General features: G+C 43.9%; 1 protein-coding gene across 3 annotated transcripts in view; it reads left to right on the top strand.

Annotated features, from left to right (window-relative positions):
- The window catches only part of cmip (c-Maf inducing protein), a 59,995-nt gene that overhangs the window by 8,351 nt on the left and 30,055 nt on the right, over positions 1-21,589 (top strand). For 2 of the 3 annotated variants that reach the window (XM_026172486.1, XM_026172487.1), the window contains exon 3: positions 20,989-21,114. In XM_026172486.1, coding sequence (XP_026028271.1) covers positions 20,989-21,114 — 126 coding nt within the window. Of the gene's footprint in view, positions 1-1,803; positions 7,103-20,988; positions 21,115-21,589 lie in introns of those variants that run through there. The other variant, XM_026172488.1, reaches the window with a different exon arrangement.

The raw sequence follows: 21,589 nt of genomic DNA, 5'->3' as shown, positions 1-21,589 counted from the left end.
GCTCTGACGGGGTGACGTCTCTTTGGTCATGTGATCACATGGAGGCTCTTTCCTCTGCGGATGTGCAGGCCTATAGGTCCTGGTAATCAGCTGATTGAGCCAATGAAAACAGACCTGGATGGGATCTAATGGGATTGTTTAACCAGTAGACATAAAGGAGGAAATCCAGCAGCTTCCCCCTTTCAAAAGAAACAACATGGCCATTATTTTAGGAGCTGAAGAGCCTGGAGGAATCACACACTCTGTAATTACAGCATTAACTGCAACAGGACCCGCGTCAGTAGGGATCAGTTGTAATTGTTAGCAGAACAATTAAACCCTGTGATTTCCCCCTTCTGTTGTTATCATCTCATGACATTTTCCTCAAAGCGTGTTTTATCAGCACACCTTGTTAAAGGCCCTTTGGACGTCTGCCTATCACACCCACGCTGGAGGAGTTTGCAGAACTGCTTGCTGCAGTGTGCAACACCTTGGCAGCTGTTATTATTTCAGAAAAGACTTTCCGATATAGTTGATGACTTTCTGAATTCATGCAAAATATCACATTCGAGAAATCGTAGAGCTTTCAGGGAAAATGGATATATATATATACGTCACGGCTCAACTTTTGCCTTACACTGATTGTTGGTCGCCTTTTTGCATTATCTCATGGGCGTAACACAGCAAGTCCGTGACACCCTGAGATATGTGCGAGGAATCAGGGGTTATATGCAAGTGTTTTCATTTACAGGATGAGGTATCATGAAACTAGCTGATTAATAGAAAAATAACGTGCAGCTCTTTTGATAACGACTCCGTAGTTATTTGTGTAACCAGCCTCTGCAAAAGCAATTATTGCGGTTAATTCAAAGTTACCACGTTACTGTTAACATCAGAGTTGCCCCTTTCCAGGGCACCAATATGAATATGTCCTTAACGGTGTGCCAGGTTAAATACCCAGTGCCATCTTGTGGTTCAAAGTGGGATTACACAAAAATACATCCCATATTTTTTTTGTAATTATCATTATTTATTCATTGTAGCCTCAAATACAAGATTTGTAAGAACGGTACTGATGTATGATGATGAAATGATACGTTGTCCTTTTCTTTTCTTTGCAAGACACAAATCGCGAACACATTTTCCCAACGTTTGTTATGTGCAGATATTTACCAGTAATTAAGATATTTTGATCAATGCAGTTAAAAAAATAATTTTACTGTCACATAAACTTCCCTCTGTTCCTGACAGGGAAGTTGCAGAGTGCCCCCTGGTGGGCAAAAGATGTAACATCAACACTTACAACATGGCTGAAGGGTGTTTCTTTCATCTCTTCTTTACTTTTTACATTTTCATTTATCAGCTGTTATAAATGCAGATACTGATAGAGCGCTGCTATATTGGCCCCACTTGAATTATTTTAATTTAAATTGATATTTTGTTGGTATTTTGGATGTAAAGCCATAGCAGATGTTTCTTTAAAATCTGCTGATAACTTCAGAAAATGTTTGCAGTTTGAAGTAATTGTATAAACTATAATTTAGTAGCTGGGAGGTGTGTGGGGGGGATTTCTTCGGTTTTTGACTTTGCAAATTGTAAAGTTCCAACAACCCTGGGGTGCCTCTGTCAGTGCGCCCCAGGCTGGCTGTGGCTACAACGTAGCTGCCATCACCAGTGTGTGAATGTGTGTGTGGATGGGTGGATGACTGGATGTGTAAAGCGCTTTGGGGTGCTTAGGGACCAGTAAAGCGCTATATAAATACAGGCCATTTACCATATTATCCAATATCTTGTATATATTAATTTAAAGATAACAAAGACATTTAAACAACACTTGAAATCAAAAAATATTTGAAAATGAAAAACTAACGGTTTTTATAAATGTGTAGTACACTCTGTACTGGGCTCAGCCTTAGAGATGGGGTGAGGAGCTCGGCCTTTCAGGTGCTCCATAATGGGCTGGCTGTGGCTCAGCAGGTAGAGCAGGCCATCTACTAATCGCAGGATTGGTGAGCCAATTCCTTGGTTGCTCTAGTGTACGTGGCAAAGTATCCCTGGGCAAGAAACTGAACCCCGAGTTGCCCTTGATGCATTGATTGGAGTCTGAATGTTAGACAGTAAGCAGCTAGATGGAGAAAAGAAGTGCCTATATGAATGTGCGTAAATGGGTTCAGTCCATGTATCGTTATCATATCGAAGGGATCAAGCAGAGGCATCAGACTAAGATGCCTCCTGGAGGCCTCGTAGGTGAGGTGTTGTGGGCACCTGTAGCTGGGAGGAGACCCGGGACACGCTGGACAGGTGTCCCTCAGCTGGCTTGGGAACACCTCAGTGTCCACCCCAGAGGAGCTGGAGGAGGTCTGGGCATCTCTGCTTGGGTGGGTCTGGATATGCGTCAGAATACTGATTAAAAATAACCACACTGAGGGGTCATTGTCATTGTCTGTGACCCTCGTGCTTTGTGAACACTAGTCGTGAAACTATTGCAGCTGAGAATGCAAAAACAACCTGCAGGTATCAGTTAAGCCTCCACCTTTTCATGCAATCTTTTTAGTTTTATTTTCAAAAGCATTAAAAAACAATAATTTTCTGATTGAATCTTTTAAAACTGCAAACTAGAAGTCAGTTCAGTTTGGACATTTCTGTCCTGCTCTGACAAACCTCCTGACTGCATGCTGTGTCGTCTGTTTTAATATGACATATTAGAAGCTTATTGGCTGATGTCTCATATGTTATCCTGTAAATCGCTCAGCAACAAACAGCCCTTCACTCAGCACCGCATATTTTCTTACCATACTGCAAATACCAAGTGGTGTCATTTATCACAAAATGTCTGTTAGCCTGCTTCGTTTCAGGAAATCTACCGTGTGACGTTAATGCTGCTTTGAATTATGTCACATGTGGCGTTTATTCAGAAATCCTCATGCAGCAGCGGTGCGCCTGCGAGCCGTCTCCTATTCTTTGCCCCCGTAGAGGCTGAAATCTGAGCAAACAGGGTTTTATTCAGGCCGGGAGCGTGAATGTGCACGTCCTCAGTGGAGTTTTTGTGCCCAGCGTCAAGCGGAGCCGGTATGTGGGCCGACGAACAATGCTGACCCATTTGCTCTGCGCTCTTCCAGCAGGGCTGCTTCCACAGAGCGTCGACTCTGCGTCTCCAACAACATCCCCACGCTCTGCAAATAACCGAGATGATTGTGAGGACAAAAAGCTCTGTGAAACTGAGCGCCGCTGCCAAGAGGGTTTCACCTGAATTAAATTAAAGTGGTTGCCATTTTTCTAAAATCCTTCTCATGCGTACACAAGTGTAGACAGTTGCAGTCGCTTAGGCTTTCACTCATCTGTTAAATGCTTTTTCTGTCTCTCGCTGAGTAGCAGGAGGGAGGGTTGTGACTCACTTTTCATTCCTTGCTTCGACAGACCTTCCTGCCACGGCTGTGCTCAGAAGCATAACCTACATCACATTTATGTAAGAAGGCTGCAAAGTGCAGGAAAGCACTTCCTATATCAGGTCTCGCTCACAAAAGGCGAGAGATGAAAGGAACCTGATTATTTTGGGTTCATTTTAGATGGTGAGGTTGAACTTGGCATTTAAGAATCGCTATCTCGCATGTCCTTATAGGTGAAATATTTAGCAAGAAGCAACATCGCTGATCTATCTTGGTGTGCGTTGGTGTGACCCATGATGTCACTTTTAGAACAGATAAACTGGTTACATGGAACTTTATTTTTTCACAGCATTGTGCTGGACTGATTGAGTCGGAGCGTTGGAGACCATGTTTCCTTGATGGAACGAGAAAAAACAACAACAAAAGATGGAAAATGAACACAAATGCGCTCAAAATGACTGCACGAACACGCGACAAAAGAGCAAAAAGGACCGTAAAAGATGAAAAATGACCACAGCCTCAAAAAGACTGCAAAAGATGACCAAAAATGTTGTAAATGACATTTTTAGTCATTTTTAAGTGTCTGAAGAACAAACAAAAGGACAGAGGCAGACCTGAGGGACGTCCTGTTTCTCTAAGAGAAAACTAGTCTTGTAGGTGGTTTCAGGTGATTTGCTGTGTGGCGAATCCTAAAGTGTGAGCGGCTGAAGTCGCACAAACAGGTTTCACATTAATGAAAACACGTGCCTGTTATTCTCAGTCACTGTGTGGATGAGCCCGTGTGTTATTGTCACCTTGCTGAACGTGTTACACTTCGGATTAACTTTGAGTTGTAACACCTAACTCCTTCACGCCGAGGTGTCCAGCAGTGTCATGTGTGGGACGAGTGGGAGGCGTGGAAGTTTCACACTTGAGGGAGCACAGAAGAAACGGCGCAGAGCTGCATCTTTAAAGAAGACGTAGATCAAACTGATCCTCGACGACACAACTGCACTGCACGGAGCTGTGGGTGTGCAGCTCAGCAGCTGTTAGTGAGATGCTAACAGAGCTCTTAACACAGAGTCAGGCTCACAGTAAAGAAGTATTAGGACCTGCTGTAGCTTTACACTGACAATATAAATGATTCACCTCCATGAGTGAAGCAAGCCCAATTCCAAAACTCCTAAAGAGGACCTATTCTGCTGCACTCAGATCCATTTTACAGTGTAAAAGTTTAAAGGTAAACATGATTACATTTCACTAATTAGAAAACAGCAATTAGCTGCTAATTATACATTGAGAAAATATGCGTTCATAGTATTCTAGTTTTCATTTTCAGGACAGAAATTGTTTTTAAAAGTGTCACATCACTGATGCTTTTAGTTTCAGCCCAGCTGTTAGAACTCCCCTAGTTTCTTTAAAAAAAGGAAAGAAAAGTCAGCTAGACTTCCTGATGTGGTTGCTTAATGCGTCATTCAACTTTATAGAGCAGGCCTCAACGCCAAGCCACCTATCTCCACCATCTCTAAAGTAGGTCTAAGCAGCAGCTGATTGGTTATGATTTGTACAAAGACAGGAAACTCTGCTCTAGCCTCAAAAGTGATATCTTGAACCATTTTAAATGTGCCCCTGTTTTCAGAGATGCTTCTGCAGCGATAGATTTGATTACATCCAGACGCAGTCTTGAACTGCAGGACTGAAAATCCTGAACTTTTAATTGGATTTTTCCTTAAAAGTTAAAAAGTTTTGCACTCCTTTTCACGCAGCAACATATCGTACCGTCTTTAAGCTCTACACCTGGCTTGCATCCACAGCTGTGTCCAATTTAGAATCGGCGATTAACCTAAGAAGTCCGTGTTTGGTCTGTGGCAGGAAGCTGGAGTACTTTTAGAGAAGCCACCGAGGCACTGGGACATGCTAACTCCACACAGCAAGGCCTCCAGCTGGCCGGCAGTTTTGGGCCCAGATCCTTTTTGCTGTGCGGTGACGCTGCTAACCACGTGACCGCTGCCAATCCTGAAGCTTTTACTCTGAAGGTGGTGAAGAAAGCTTGTGCAGGAGAGTAGAGGATAAAAGTATACATCCAGATCAGCTGGTCACATGTTTTGCTCCCAAAAGCAGAAGGATCTTGTTTTTGCAGTTCTGATAATACAAAATGGCAAGAGAGTCCCAAACAGGTCTGAGCAGACCTCCCTGACAGGCCACCATACGTGTTCATACTTTAAAAAACGGATCCTCCCAGTCTGTGTTTGAACAATGCAGCCATTAGGCAAAGATCTGACTTGGAGTCAGGAATGATGGTGCTCCCTGCCATATTGATTTATGATATTTAGAATGGATTGGAATTGGACTCGTTCCCCTTATTCTGCCTTGTTATGTGTGTCAGCGAGTGATGGATAAAGTGAAGGAAAACAGAGAAAACCAAACGACAGAGTTTGTCAGGAGGGAGAAAAAAGAATGTAGACTGCAGCCAAGCAGCAGTTATTCTCTATTGTTTTTAGTCGTGTCTTTCAGGAAAACTGTGGGCTGTTTTTAAGGCAGCTGGGGAAGAAAAAAAAGAAGAAGCTGTAGTCAGTTCGGGCAGTGGGAAGTTGCACACAGTGCTTTTCTGTAGCCAAACGCTGTGAAACTTGTTTTCCACCTCAACTGAAATTTACATCCCCCCCCCGCCCGTTTGCATTTTAAGCTTTCTCTGATGTCACACAGCAGCGCATTGTCTAATCGTTTGCATGATTTAGTGGCTGATGCACAAATGTGTCACAAGATAACAAGCAAGAGCTAATGGATTGTTCATGTTATACTGTTATTCTTTCCGTACTAGCATAGCTTTGTGTAGCAGCTGTCTTTAAGTTAACTCACTGAGCTGTCAACATTTTAGTCAAGTTTTCCTCAGCCTAAGTTTGTCATTAACACGTTTCCATCACACTTTTCACCGTAGCGCTGTTTGAGTAGTTTACCCAAGTTTACAACCAGACCATGAGTGCTGCTGGTGGCCAAAACCATTGTGAGGAGGTTCTCAGTGCAGCATCAGTTGCTAGCAATAAGGAAAATCACTATTGGCTGTCCTAAAAGTCGCTAGAAGTTGCTAAATGACCTCATCGACTAATTTGCATAATTGGTGACCCGAAATAGGCACTGGCGGAGTTTCTTTTTTGAGTGCCACCTCACTGGCGCTCCTTACCATTGCCACTGGATGTGCGGAAGCAACGCAGGAGAATTATTCCTCTATGAATAAAACATCAAGAATTGCTCCTGGTGCTAGCTTCAGCTAGCTGTTTATTATTCCCTCTACCACGATCACTTCTTCTTCTATTCTGTATATCTTATTGATTCCAGAGCGCCCCCTGTGGGTAGCTTCAACAATAGCAACTATCATTATAGCCTTGTCAAACTGAGACTCAGGATCTCTTGTTTTCCTCATGAGCTTCGCTCAATTTGTCGATCCTGCCCGCTACTCTTGGTGCCGTTGCGTGCTTTGGACCCGGTGGACTCCTGCTTGGTTCCTGTTGTGGGATCTCTCGAGAAGGGTTCTGCAAAACCCTCTCCTCTCCGACATCTGCGTTGGCGTGGAGTGGACCAAACAAACCTCCGACCTGTGGATCTGGTTGTTGCTGCCTCGGAAGCTCCCGAGCCAATTCCTCTCAGGTTGGGATTAATTAACGCCAGATCGGTGGCAAATAAGACATTCATTTTGAAGGAATTTTTCGCTTCCCATGCACTGGATTTTCTTTGCTTGACTGAAACTTGGATTCCACCCGGTGAGTTAAGTGCCTTTTCTGAATTACTGCCGGCTGGTTGTGCCTTTTTTAGTGTTCCGAGAGTTTCTGGTCGCGGAGGAGGGCTAGCTGTTGTTTTAAAGGCACATCTTGACTTTAAGCAGCTATCCCCATCAACACGCCACACCAGTTTTGAACTCTGTTTGTGTGAACTGGTCCACTCGTCTTCGCTGTTGTGTGCGATTGTTTATCGGCCCCCAAAATATAACAAGAAGTTTTTATCCGAGTTCTCAGAGTTTCTTGCTGACTGTGCATCACAGTATGACCAGATCCTTTTACTTGGTGATTTTAATATACACGTCTGCTGCCCGGGGAAGCCCCTGGCTAAGGACTTTCTGGACTTAGTGAACTCTTTTAACTTTATTCAGTCTGTTAAAGGTGCCACTCAAGAACGTGGTCACACACTGGACTTGGTTTTATCACATGGTTTATCTGTCCAAAACGTACTTGTCGAGGATGCGGTGTTCTCTGACCATATGCCTATTTTATGTGATATTGTTCTTTTTAATCCTGTTCTTAAGCGTGCTGTACCTGCTCGATGTTATCGTGCTTTTGGCTCAGATACTGCCGAGCGGTTTTCCATATTGTTTGACCAATTTATTTCTTATCCTCCTGAGTTGTCCATCTCAGATGGATTAGTTTCTTGTTTGGATTCTGCTTGTAAATCTGTCCTCGACGCTGTCGCTCCTTTTATATTCAGACAATGCAAGCCAAAGGCTAGTCCTTGGCTAACTGATTTTACCAGAGCCGCTAGAAAAGAATGTAGAAGATGTGAAAGACGGTGGAAAAAAGATAGGCTGTGCGTCTCTATGGAAGCTCTTAAGACTAGCTGGAAAGTCTATCAGAGAGCAGTAAAGGCTGCCAAGCACTCCTATTTTTCTCAACTTATTGCTGCCAGCTCGCATAACCCTCGTGTTCTATATAACACTATAAATTCTGTACTTAATCCGGAAGACTATATTCTTTTGCACTCTTCTGCGGTTATGTGCAATAAGTTTCTTAATTATTTTGTGGAAAAGGTTGCTAGTTTGAGACCTCGGACTCTACCTATTGCTGACCCAGCCATGCATGGTTCTTGCTCAAGTCTGTTCTCTGCTTTTCTACCAATTGTTTTATCTGATTTAGAGAAACTTGTGTTGAATGCTAAACCGTGTGGCTCTCCAAATGACGTTGTTCCTCCCCGTTTTCTTAAAAAGGTATTTCCTATCATCGGACCACATATTCTGAACATTATTAATACTAGTCTTTTGTCTGGTCAAGTACCTAGGGAATTTAAGCATGCAGTCATACATCCTTTACTTAAGAAACCAGGCTTAGATAGTTCAGTCATATCAAATTTTAGACCGATCTCTAAGCTTCCCTTTCTTAGTAAGATTCTGGAAAGGATTGTTTATACTCAGTTGATGGACTACTTGAATGACTCTAAATTGTCAGAAATCTTTCAGTCCGGCTTTAAGCCATTCCACAGCACGGAGACAGCCCTCGTAAAAGTTATGAATGACATCCTGATAGCGACAGACCGTGGTAAATATGCAGTGCTGGTCTTGTTGGACATGACAGCTGCATTTGACACTGTGGAGCACGATTTGCTGATCTCCCGCTTACAGCACGGTGTGGGAATTACTGGTTCGGCACTTTTGTGGTTAAAGTCCTATCTTTTAAATAGGACATTTTGTGTTAAGTTGGGGTCGGCTTCATCCTCTGTGGCCCCTCTGCTTTGGGGTGTTCCACAGGGATCTATTCTTGGGCCGTTATTGTTTTCATTGTACCTCTTGCCCCTTGGCGCGATTTTTCCGAAAGCATAAAGTGCCATTCCATCTATACGCAGATGACTGCCAGCTCTACTTACCTCTTAGTCATTCTGATAGTCTCCCAACTGGACCTCTGCTTGACTGCCTTACTGATGTCAAAGCATGGATGGCAAACAACTTTTTAAATTTTAATGATCGGAAGACAGAAGCAATTTTATTTGGCCCAAATCGTTCTTCTCATACTCTGGATGTTGATCTTGCAGCTTTGACTTCCCAACTAAAGAGTTCGATCACAAATCTCGGAGTAAAATTGATTCTGCACTCACCTTTGATGACCATGTAAACGGGGTGGTAAAATCAGCATTTTATCACCTCAGACGTTTATCAAAGGTTAAGCCCTTTCTTTCCAAGCGTGACTTGGAAAGTGTTATTCATGCCTTTATTACCTCACGTTTAGATTATTGTAATTCTCTTTTAACAGGGGTTGGGCAGGGCACTTTGTCACGCTTGCAATTAGTGCAAAATTCTGCGGCACGATTTTTAACTGGTAGAAGAAAATTTGATCACATCACTCCGATTTTGACCTCTTTACACTGGCTTCCAATTGAATTCAGGATCCGTTTTAAAGTCCTTTTATTGGCTTTTAAATCTCTAAATGGTCTGGCACCTGTTTATTTGTCTGATTTGTTGAAGCCCCACGTCCCCACTCGTTCCCTTCGGTCAGCTGAGCAGTTGCTGCTTTCGGTCCCAAAGACACGGCTGAAACTTAGAGGAGACCGAGCGTTCTCTGTTGCCGCGCCGATGCTTTGGAATAACCTTCCTCTCCATATTAGACAGGCTGCATCAGTGCCAGTTAAGTCTTTATTAAAAACCTATTTTTATTCCCTGGCTTTTAACTCTGTGGGTAACTGACATTTTTATTTAATTTTATTTATTTTTTTATTTATTTTTTTATTTTTTTATTGTTTTTTAACTTTATTGCTATGTCTATTACTATGTGCATATTAGTATTGTACAGCACTTTGGTCTACCAGGTGTGTTTTTAAAGTGCTATATAAATAAATAAATGATGATGATGATGATGAAGTAGTTTTAAAACTTTTGAGCCACAAAAAGTAACAGTGAAAGAAGACTATTTTTAACCAAAGCGTTGTTAACAAACTACATTAACAATCAAAATGGTCATAGCAAACCTCACCAGAACAGCGTTAGTCGAAATCGGATGTACAAGATGGAGTTGATTTATTTTAGACAAAGAAAACTGTACATTTACTGCTGCTCCCACCCTGCATTACAATCAGCGCGGGAGCAGCGGCTTCGCTAATGCACCGTTCATTAGCGGTTTGAACGTGTAGGGGTGAACTCTGATGGCAGCTGGGGGGGGACTGCTGCCTGAGGACTATCTGCTGCCTTTGGTAAGGGCGAGGTGCCCACGGCAGCACCCGTGCTTGTTGAGTGTGAGAGCGATACTTGCTTTCACGTCAGAAAGTCGTTATAAGTCTCCAGTAACACCAGCAAAAGTCGCCAGATTTGTCGCTAGTCGCTTTTTAGAAAATTTTTGCTAAGGGGGTCTGAAAACTCACTAAATGTAGTCGCTAAGTTGGCAACACTGGTTGCTAGCGACCTCTAGCAACCACTCCCCAACCGGATAGGGAATGTGCATTTTTCCAACAGGGGGCAGATCCCTGCGTGACTGAGGACTAATGTAACACTGAAGAGGCTAACACCAAAGAGTCAGCAGGTTGGAGCTGTTTCTGCTACCCCGGCAGTGTTTTTTCTTTTCATTTGCGGCAGTTTTTGACTGAACTGCCCAAAGTTTGAAAAAGAAAAGTTCAGATGACATTTTCATCGACTTCATCCTCTCTTAAACGGTCGTGTGATTTAATGCACGTGTTGTTTTTTTAACTTTATTCATCCGTCTCCAGCTTCACGTGTGTGTGGAACATAGTAACAGCAGGCAAAAGTGGATTCAATGTGACGGTAAATGACAGGAGCATGCAGTAAAGACTCCCACACTGAGATGAAAGGAAGCGAGTGCAAATAAATCAGCCAACGTATCCGTGCATCGTGTGAAGGTGCTGATGCAGAGTTTGTGCTTTGTAGCCTGGATTCCTTGTGCTGTATCTAATAAAACAAGACAGTAAAACGGCTAAATGTATTGATACGGACCAATAGGCAGATTGATAGACTAACCAGAGACAAGCCAGTCATTTCTTTGATTAATAAACTGCCTCTGAGTTTACTCTCTGCATCTCTTTACCTCGCTCGTACAGTGTTCTCTGGCTAAATAAAAAAAAATAAAAAAAAGAATAATGTAAAAATAAGCATGTGTTTTTAATGAGGGGGAAAAAAAACTCTGGAGTGCATTAAGATTGCAGTATTTTACCGTCAGCAGTGACCCTAGCTATTTGGAGCCAACATCAGATGAAATGACTGGTGAGAAGTCTGGTTAAAAGCCCAGGAAAAGGAAAAAAATCAGTTTTTCCATTCTAAACAGCTGTTGCTTCTTTGTGTTGTTTTTGGCTGCAGAAACCAGAACAGTAAGAAAAGCACGCATGCATACAGAATGACGACCAAACAAGCATTTGTTCGTCGAGTTGTAGGTCACGTGACCTCATGAACAAGTTTGTGTCAAACTCGTAGAAGCGATGAGTGTCGTCTGCAGATGTGGAGGACGAGCTGGCAAAGAGGAGGCTGACGAAAACAATACTGGGGCTACGGTGCCGTGTGGGAAGCAGGAGTCACACGTGACGCCTTTAAAATGAACACACTGCCCTCCTCTCATTGGTGCCTTTTGACCTCATCTGCCATTACTTTACATTATGCTCCGCTGTGGACGTGAACAGCTGGAGTGACAAAAAGCTGCCCATTCAGAGCCTCACGCTCGCCGTCTAATGACAAAATTTGCAGACCTCGGTTCAAAGTTTCAACCGAGACGTGGAAACGTGACGCACATTTAGAAAACATTTAAAGTAGCGTTCAAGATTTATTTAACCTCCTTTTTATTTGTGAATGGCAGGAGGCAAGAAATCCCATTATTGTGCCGTCAACGCCAAATGCTTAGAATACGCAGGATCAAGTAGTTCACGTGGTGGTCTTGGAGCATCTTCAGCAGAAATAAATGAGTGACTAAGCAAAAGAAAACCTCGGTAGTGTTTGTTGCATTGATGGTGCTGTGTACTGTACGTATTTCTGAATTAATAATACATTAATTACAAAGCTTCAACCAAGCATGTTCCTGTTGTTGAATCATCTGCACTGATATGAAAGATTTTTATTCATATAAGAAAAAAATCTGCCCTGAAACCTGATGAGTCAGAAAAACAAATCACAGGCTACACTTTCACAATATATGGCAACTTGATTTGAAAAAGCATATATTTAAACAAAAAAGTGGAGGGACGAATGCGTTTCAACACTGCTTTTATTCAGGAAGTGACTGCAGCAGTTTGGTTTAGTGTTTGGGGGGGTCAGAACCGGTGCCCGATGCCCCTGATGTATTGTCTGGCCTTCTTGCTGGTGACGTCTTGAGCTCATTCATCACCAGACCACAATGAGCAGTGAAGCCATGGCCTCAACGTCAGGGGCAGTATCGCAATCTAATCTTAAAACACAAAAACACCACCAAGGGAACAAAACATTGAAGGCTAAAGTGAATTTGAGTGTTGGTTCAGAACAGACTGTCAGGCAGTTAAATCGCTGCGTATTTATATACGAAATGACGTTACTCCTCAGTTTGTCTGCACGTCTTCAGATGCCATTAAAAGGTCATAAAAGAAGCTTCGAATCCTGTGTGTTAGGATATTTACAGATAAGTGTTAGGCTGGAATTCTAATGTGTTTGATCAGTGTTTAAGTTGTTGTCGTCATTAATGATATTACATTACTTGCCATGTTAGATTAGAGCCATAAAAAGGGATTCGGTTACACTGCTGCTTTACCTGCAGAGACGGAGAAGTCATCAGAGCACTTCTGCGCTGCCAAAGATAAACAGCCCTCTGAGTTCGGCATCCACATGCTGGTTTTGTTCATAGGGTGTGTAGCCTGCTGCACATTTACCTCAGTGTATTGACTTTACAGAGATCACTGTAGCATCTCCTCCACAACGTAACCAGCAACAAACTCATTAGTCTCTCTGGGTGACGGTTGAAGCTGCTGCAGTTTCGGAGCTTTAGCACTGACATTCAGCCAGAAATCAAAGTCGCTACAGGACAGTTTCAGTGCCACGTGAAGCCCTGTGCATTCATACAGATGGCATTATGTGAAAAGCGGCCCTGTACAAGAGTGCACCCTGCCTCCTGCGCCACAGCGGCTGGGATAGGCTCCAGCTGACCATGACTTGAGTAGGCGGAAGAAAGTGGATGAAAAGTATTTAGACTCTTTAGTGTGAGGAATAGCTGCTACATCCAGCAGGTAACGAGGTGCAATGATAGAAAGTTTGCAGTTTGTCGCAGGGATGCTGTGTGTGCAGTTAAGCAGGTCTTACATGTTACCTGCTAAACAACTTGTCAGTGAACCGTGCTGCGATCATATCTGCATTCTGATGTATCGCTCGCTCTGCTGCTCCAGTATTTCCATTAAATACCTGAACAGGAGAAGGATATTCAGCCACGCTTTTCACACTGTCTGATGTAACTGCGTGTCTGCGCTCAGGTCTGTTGTGTGTCACAACACCGAGCGTCGACCTGCTGCGGCGGGGAATAACGACAGCTCACGGCAGGCCTGTTTTCCACAGCAACCTTCCTCCACAGTCACAGCAACGTGTGCGTGTGCATGTGAGCTTCTCGAGTGTGATTTACAGTTTTGTTTGGGTTAACGTTCCGTTTGGAGCCGGAGTCGAGCCGCTCACGGAACCGCTGCCAGGAACCGCTACACCCATTATTACTGTGCTGTTTGTTTAGTTGTTGCTGCTTTTTGGTCAGTATATCCTGATGTCTCGCTGGTGTTAAACACACTCCCTAATACCGCTTTAGTTTTCAAATTAAAGGCTAATCATATCATTTGTGTGCTGAGCACATTCCACATACTGTTAGCGCAGGAATGAGGGTGAGGAATAAATCAGAAACAGCTTTCCAGGATCTATTTTTATCTGCTTGTATTTGAAAATGTGGCAACAGATGATGTTCTGGTCGCTGTCCCGTCCTAAAATGAACGGCTTGTAAAACTTCTAAACATATGCTCCAAACTTAAAGTGACACTAACCCGTTCCTGTTCTTGTAAACTTAAATATTACTGAAGAAAAAGAAGAGAATGTGCTCGTTTTTCTCTCTTTTTCTAAGAAAACTTGTGGTTTGTGGAGAATGTTTACACCCATTTTGTGCTTTTAGCCGAGCCTCAGGGGCACAAATGTGGCAGTAAAAACCGGTGTAGTTGTTTTGGAAAACTGACATTCCTCCTTTGACTTTTTGGTCTTCGAAATTATTTAAACTAGCAATTTATTATTTTTGTATATTGTATACTGAGAGGATATCAAAGACCTGTAAGACTGCAAATATATATCTAATGTAATACCAGGATTTGTTGCTATATAAATAAAACAATTAACATAAATGATGAAGATTTATGACGACTTGAATCAGTCATGTTTGTTAAATGCGATTCGTCTTGATGCTGGAAGCAGGAAGTGGACGTCCCTCTGTCTCCGTCCTCAGTCCTGCACATGCAAAGCTCTGCTCTTCTTTCTGCTGCAACACTGCGAGTTGCATTAATCAAGTGCAGCGTTAAGCTACACGTGTAAATATTAACACCTTCAGTGAGTTTGGCGCTGCTGTGTGCACACACTGTTCCCCCACATGCACCGTCCCGCGTTAAGTCTTTGCTGGAGGGGTTCCTCATTTCCTGCTGTAGCGAGGCCGAAGCGCTCCTTGACTTTAAACGTTTCTTGGAACCGTGTCAAGCCGCAGCGCACCAAACGCTGGGGCGGCCCGGCCGGCCGGCTTGTTGACAGTGCGCCGCGGGTGTGTTTACGAGCTGCGGTTTGCTCGTTCCTTCGCAAATGGAGAAGTGCAGCGGCTTATCGTTGAGGGAAGTGACTCTAATGCTTTGAGTCGAGCAGCTTTGCACGAGTTCTGCTGTGTGACTAAGCCCTTAAACAGAACACGTGACATGTTTATGTTAGCGTGTGATCAACCTGCTGGTCACGCTGAGCGGGGGTCTCTCCGTTACCGTAGCCGCCCCTCAAATCTGGGTCGCCGCTGAACGTCCATCTGCTCGGGAAAGGCTGTTATTGGTAAATAAGAGCACGCAGGAACACAGGATGTGAAAGGGTAATGTTTGCACGATGACAGGAACAGGAAGAAATGTGCAGCCCTCCAAAGCCTGCTTTTCCTCTTGCTATCTGTCTCCAGCAGGAGGGCTGCGGTTGTCAGTGTGTGTAGTGCACCAAATGGTGTTGACTGCAAGACGCCAATAAAGTTTCTCCAACCAGACTTCTCTCAGTTTCCTCAGTGTTTCTAGATACGGTGACATATCTGACATCCTGCGTCATTATATCCTCTGTTTGTCCTCATCTGTTGTCAGTACGCTCAGTGATATGACTTACGTGGAACAGCAGAAACATGAAGTGAAAAGAGGAAGGTGTGAGGGAGAGGGAGGAGAAGGTAAAGGAGTCAAAAGGAGGTGGTGAAAGTAGGTGAAATGGTTCCAATCCAGTGAAGAGAAAAAGTAAGAGGAAGCAGAGGAAGGAAAAGGAAGAAGGATTAGAAAGTAAATGAATAACCGATGAGAATGAAATCTGGAAAAAATGTATTGTGTCGTAAATGAAGGCAGAGAGAAAGGAGCAGTGGAGGATGTTGAAGGAGAGTTGTAAAAGAAAAAGGTGGTCGAGGTAAAAGGAAGTGGACAAAAGTATTCAGTCAGGGAGGAGAAATTAAAGATGGATGAAGTTGGAAAGAAAAGAAAGCAAAGAGAAAGTAAAGAATGAGATGTTAAGTGTAGGAAGAGGGCTTTGTGAAGGAACTAAGAGACGGGGAAGGCTTTAGGAAATGAAAACAAGGAAAGGGGAAACAAGTTGGGAAACAAGACACAAGAGAAGGAAGTAAATTGGGGAAATGGTGAGAGGATGGGGGCATGAATAGGAAATATGTCAAATGAAAAACATGAGGATTTGTGGACTAAAAGGGGAGGAAAATACCAAAAGGTGAGGAGAACTGAAAAAAGAGTTGAAGGACGGAAGCGAGAAATAAGCTTAAGGAAGTAGGAGAAGCATGAGAAGGAAGGGGGGAAAGGAAGGAAGGAAGTATCGCTGGATGAGGAAGTAAAAGGAGTAAAACAGGAAGTAGATGTGTGGAAAAATAATGTTAGTCGACGTTAAATTTGCATCTGAGGTTTTTATCTAGAATTTTTCCTTTGAGAAGAGCAAATAATTTCCATTTTTAAAATAAATGGTTACATATAAAGTTACGTATTAATATCCTGTTGAGTTGTGGATTTAATTTGCTCAGGCTGACGACTCACATTAGCTTTCATAGTTCTTCCAGGGGTGAATGTGCTACAGTGCTCTGGCCTTTGTCATTGGCCTGTGAAACACCTGCCAGGTGACTCCTCACACCCGTTCAGTCAGCTGTTTGAGTCGCCCGCAACTTCCTCTGTCACCCTCCTCCGGTTTCTCTTTCTTTGTCTTTCTCTCTGGCTGCTGATGCGCTTCCTGCTTTGACTCATCATTGACGCCGTTTAAAAAAAACAGAAAACTCCTCCTTCATGCGGCGCTTTGCAAACTCTACTCAGTGTATCGACGAGCTGTCAGGGCTGTAGAGGACTGAGTCAGGGTTTACAAATGCTGACACAAGGTCACACCACACCTGAAAGGTAAAGGAGGAGGCACGCCCCACACCCTGTGCTTATGTATACTGTTGCATGCACAGAAAAGCCAACGCTTCCATGCTAACTCGAGCCTTTACTTGAGCTGGCACGGATACTTGCAGAGGAGAAACTGAGATCATGTGTTATTTAATGACGTCGTCATATAAGAGAGCAAAGCACCTCCTTACCTGGTACTCGCATGCATGTACCCACGCCTCGCTACCGAAATGTGGGAAAGAGATGTGGTTCTTCACATGAGCGAGCATCATTTCATATCCACAGTGTTACATTTTTAGGGATGTAAAAATGTGGCCGATAGCCAGCTGTTACAGCAGAGCTTGTACCTGACGTTGCCGCACTCCTGAACAGTGCCACATGGCAAAAGTGTCGCCACATCCGCCGTCACAAGCCACACTTTGGTCTCCTTTGAGCCACGCAGTCGTGCACCGCCTTGGTTTTGTAACCTCGAGCGGGCGCCGTGGATTGAAATGCAAAAGTATGATCGTTCTGGTTTTCGATGATACATCGGCACAGAAGACTTTCTGGAAAAATCTTTGGAGAGAAAAACGATCTTTGTTCCCGGTTTTAACTTCTCCTCCACCTCCTTTCCCAGTGCTGATGGGGAGGTTTCGACTGTTGTCTTTTTGTCTTGTTTGGAGCGACACTTCAAACATTCCTTTCTGCTCGTTCTCGGCCCCAAACACCCGTTTGCTCCAGTTCCCGTTCAAATTGTTTTTCGTGATCAGGAGTCTTTTTAAATGAGGACAGATTCAACATCGCCAACTCAAGGAACTGGATGCCAAAACCGATGGGAGACAACAGATCAACATCGACCGCTGCCACAGTGATGTCATCTTGTTTACTTATTTGTTGATGGCTGTAAACAAGACAAAAGCAGATACCAATGGTCAGCCAATAAACGGGCGCATCGCTACAAATGGTGTTTAAAGTCTACTGATTTACATTTTGGTGGTTTTGAATGGAAATCTGTCCATAATCCTGCCAGTGATGCAGAGGTGATCAGCACAGATGAGCCGAACGTTTTACTGTAAAATATAGTTCATGCGTCACGGTCTCTTTCTTTGTGTCTTATTTCCTCCGTTCTCCTTCCATCACTGCTCGCTGTCTGCTTCTCCCTGGAAACAAAAAAACATAACATACATCTCCATCCTCTTGTTTCTATAGCAACGCAGCAGAGAGGAGAGGAGATGAGGAGCCGTAGCCTCCTCCAGCCCTTCTCCGTGATGAGAAGCACAACAGAAAGAGACAGAATAAGCCAAAAAAAAGAAAAGGAGAGGTTTGGGAATAAGATGTAAAAAAGAAAGAGGAGGACTGAAAGAGGAGGAGAGGGAGAGGAAAGGGTAGAGAGAGGCAATCAGTGCTCGCTCTTGTGCAGGAAGGAGTATCTATGGTAACCTCGGCCGGTTATCAGAAAATTGAAGTCTCCTCTGTTTGTCTCCGTTCTGCTCTCCCTCTGCCTATTCAGAAATGCATTTATCGTCTCCTTTAGCTCCCGGCTTCATATTCTCCTCTTAATGTTGCAGTTCATCTTGTTAGTGTGTCATGTGCGTGCAAAAAACCACCGCAAACACTATTTGGCAGCTTTGAGACATGCAGACGGAGAGGCGGAGGGATGGACAGAGGCAGGGGCTGAGGTTTACTCTTCCGAGGAAATGAGACATCTTGCCCAGAACCAATATTTGCCGTGGACGTCGTCTGTAATGAAAATCCCGCACGGGTGCAGGCGCACAACAGGTATCCTGTGTGCGGAGAGGCGGGGTTACACCGAGAAGCCAGCTCACCCATCGGTCGTGGAGGGAGGTGTAAATAAAGGAATAGCATGTACGTTCTTCACCGAGGGTGGGGTTGGCGGAGCTGTTTGTTTGCTCTATAGAGAGAGATGGACGAGAACCACCTGTCTGCCCGAGCGGGCTGCAGAGGGACGCCAGGCGTCTGCTGCTGCTGCTCTCGTGTAGCTGCTCAGATGTGTTTGTGTTTACTGGAGCTGCAGACGTGCTGTTTATCTGTGTGGAAGCACACGCAGGGAAGAAGATGCAGTGGAGTCATGGAAGGATGGGCCTTGTATACTTTTAAAGTCACTGTTAACAAATGTCTCTGGAACACTAAAAAAAGAGAGCGAGAGGCCCCACGTACAGAAAGAGTGAAAACACAGCTGCAAAGGCAAACGCCACAAAGCTACACATGTTCAGCTCATTCAGTCCGTTTTATTTAGACTGTGCCTGTTCACTGCAGCGCTCGTCCTTAGGTGCTTTAAAGACTTCAACTGGAGACAGAACCCAAATGAACAGGCGGGAAGATCCTGTACTGGAACCAAAGCAGGAAAGAGAACAGAGGAGCCAGACGACGGCACGCAGTAGTGCTTTGTAAAAGAACGAGGGGCGGATTGAAAGCGCTCAGAGCATCATGGGAGGTCTCACAGTGGCCTGGGCGTATGGTTCAAATTCACCTGAAAATCAAAGGATGACAAAAAAAGGCCTAAAGATGACTACAGGGAGGTTGATGACATCCGGAAAAGGCTTCTTTGTCACAAGTTGTTACGAGCACACTGATACCAAAGCATGTGTTATTGTAATCAGATAAGAGCAGATTTTCCTGGGATTTCATCAGAAACATTATCTGAGGGGCAGATGTGGCGCTCGCAGAGGCCTGAACTGAAACGTGTAGATTTACTCTTCCAGTGAGCGCTGAAATGAAATGAATATAAATAATGCTTCTGCTGCCCACCAACGATGTCTGTTTATGTGGCGTTTCTCAGTTATGGTTGAATAGTTTAACTGCTGCATTATTTGTGCTTTAAAAGAAGAAAAGGTGGCTCGAGTTAAGCTTCCTGTATCTGCCCGCCTGCACTTTTATGTTATTAATACAATAAACAGGAAAAAAAGGAGGGGGTGTCCTTAACTTTAGCCCGTCTCAGTCAGGTGGGCAGCTACATGTGTGCTACTATATTTACATTGTTACTACTGATACATAGACCTGGTTACTGCATTATTAAACCTACGTCTGACGGAGCAGATCAGCTGTGGTTCTTTCCCAGTTTCATTCTCAGTCAGCAACACGCCAAATAAAGCAGGTCAGCTACGACACTTTAGTCACTTCTCTCTTTAGATGCCAAACTTCATGACGTTTTTGCAAACCCGGTGTTTTGCAATCAAGTCACCGCGAGAAAGCCAAAATGGAAGTTGTAATGTGTTATCTGTGTTTAACCACTGGCATAAAAACTCAATCTGTACAGTTTCACAGATTACAGAAATGGCTTTCAGAGCGGGACGTCCTGTATGTGTGACGAAGTTGCTCCCAGTGAAACTTTTCACACTCGCTCTGCCGCCCTGAGAGAAAATGTTGCCTCTCCACTCTGTGTTTTCCAAAGTTTCTGAAGGGAAATGGCCTCAGAAAAATGAAAAGCAAAATAAGGACGATAATTCCAGCAGAGCTATGCAGAGAAAGCCACTACAGATGACGTCCACTCGGGCCATTTGTGTGGATATACAGTTAATCTTGCCATCGACAATAATTGGTCGAAAATCACGCAGTGAGGCCGGCGTCTGGGAAATCAGCTGATGATTCATTTGCTGCTGTTTCTGCAGTGCTGGCCGACACTCGTCTTATTTTAGAGTGGCATTAAACATTTCTCTTCAAGCTCCTCCTGCGGGTTAGAAGATATACAGGCTCGGTTTCCTTGTGGCTTTCTCTCAGCCTCGTTATTTTTATCTGCTTGGCTCCCCCCGCCTCCCTTTCTCTGAAGACTCTTCTGTTCCTGAGTCCGGAAACTTGTGGTCATTTGTCAGCGTTTCTGTAATCATTTTGAGACTAGCAAACGGGTTGTGGCGTGTTACTCGTGTGCACTGCGATGAGACTGCGATCAGAGCTCTGCCATCGCACCAAAGGGCCTTTTCCTGCATGTGCGTTGAGTTAAAGCTCCGCCGTCGTGTCTTTCTGGCTGATGTTTGTGTATTTGCGTGATTAATGGCTTTTGCTAAATTGATTTTCCACTTTGCTCTTGCATTCGGTGAATGTTTACTTGGAACTAAATCAAATGTCACCACAGCTGATAAAGATTACTCTGTGTACTGTTTTCACAGCATTTACCACTCGGCTGTATTTGGAGGTTTTGTTTGGCCTCGTGTTTACCCAGGGCAGGTTAGCCTGGGATATGTTTCTTTTTGTCTTTCCAGCTGACTGGCAGTAAAAAATAAATGCCTTTTTCTCCTCCTGCTTTGTTTAAATATACAATATGTACTGTAAATGTTAGACAGTGGCAGACTAATATCCTCTTGCTCTTTCCCTCTCTCCTCCCCAGCCCACCGGTTACATGGAGACATCATTGCCCTACAGCTCCATAGAGGACCTGCAGCTCCTCTCTTGGGACAATGCCCCAAAGTACTGCGTGCAGCTCAGCTTCCCTGGTGGCACCGTCCTGCTGCAGGTAATTCATTATCATTATTACGACTATTTTCGCCTCCGCCAGGGAGGTTATGTTTTTGGTAGCATGTGTGAGCTGTGAGCAGGGTCGTGTTAACAATCCGTCACACCGAGGGCTTCGAGGTCGGCCGAACGATTTGTTGGTCAAAAAGTGAGAAAAAGACTTAACATTTGGAAACAAGGTTGATGTTGTCAGCATGTAGATATACACTTCATATTTCTAACTAAACATTTAACCAGACTTAACAACAAGTTACCGACCTGACATGTCTTAAAAACGTACAGAGTGTATATTTAAATAGGTTTCAAACAGCAAAAGCGCTGCAAACTTTATAAATACTTTAAAAACAAAGACAACAGAATGAAAATGTAGAAAACTGTTCTCACAAATGTTAATGCTGTCCAGAGAGGTTAGTGGATGTTTTCAGTGTTGCACTGATTGTTGCTCTAATAATTTTAACCTCTTGTGTTCAGCACAA

The sequence above is a fragment of the Astatotilapia calliptera genome, chromosome 7 (assembly GCF_900246225.1).
Source record: "Astatotilapia calliptera chromosome 7, fAstCal1.2, whole genome shotgun sequence".
NCBI classification, from domain to species: Eukaryota; Metazoa; Chordata; class Actinopteri; order Cichliformes; family Cichlidae; genus Astatotilapia; species Astatotilapia calliptera.
Note: the sequence above shows the minus strand (reverse complement) of the source record. Positions and strands in the feature narration are given on the sequence as shown.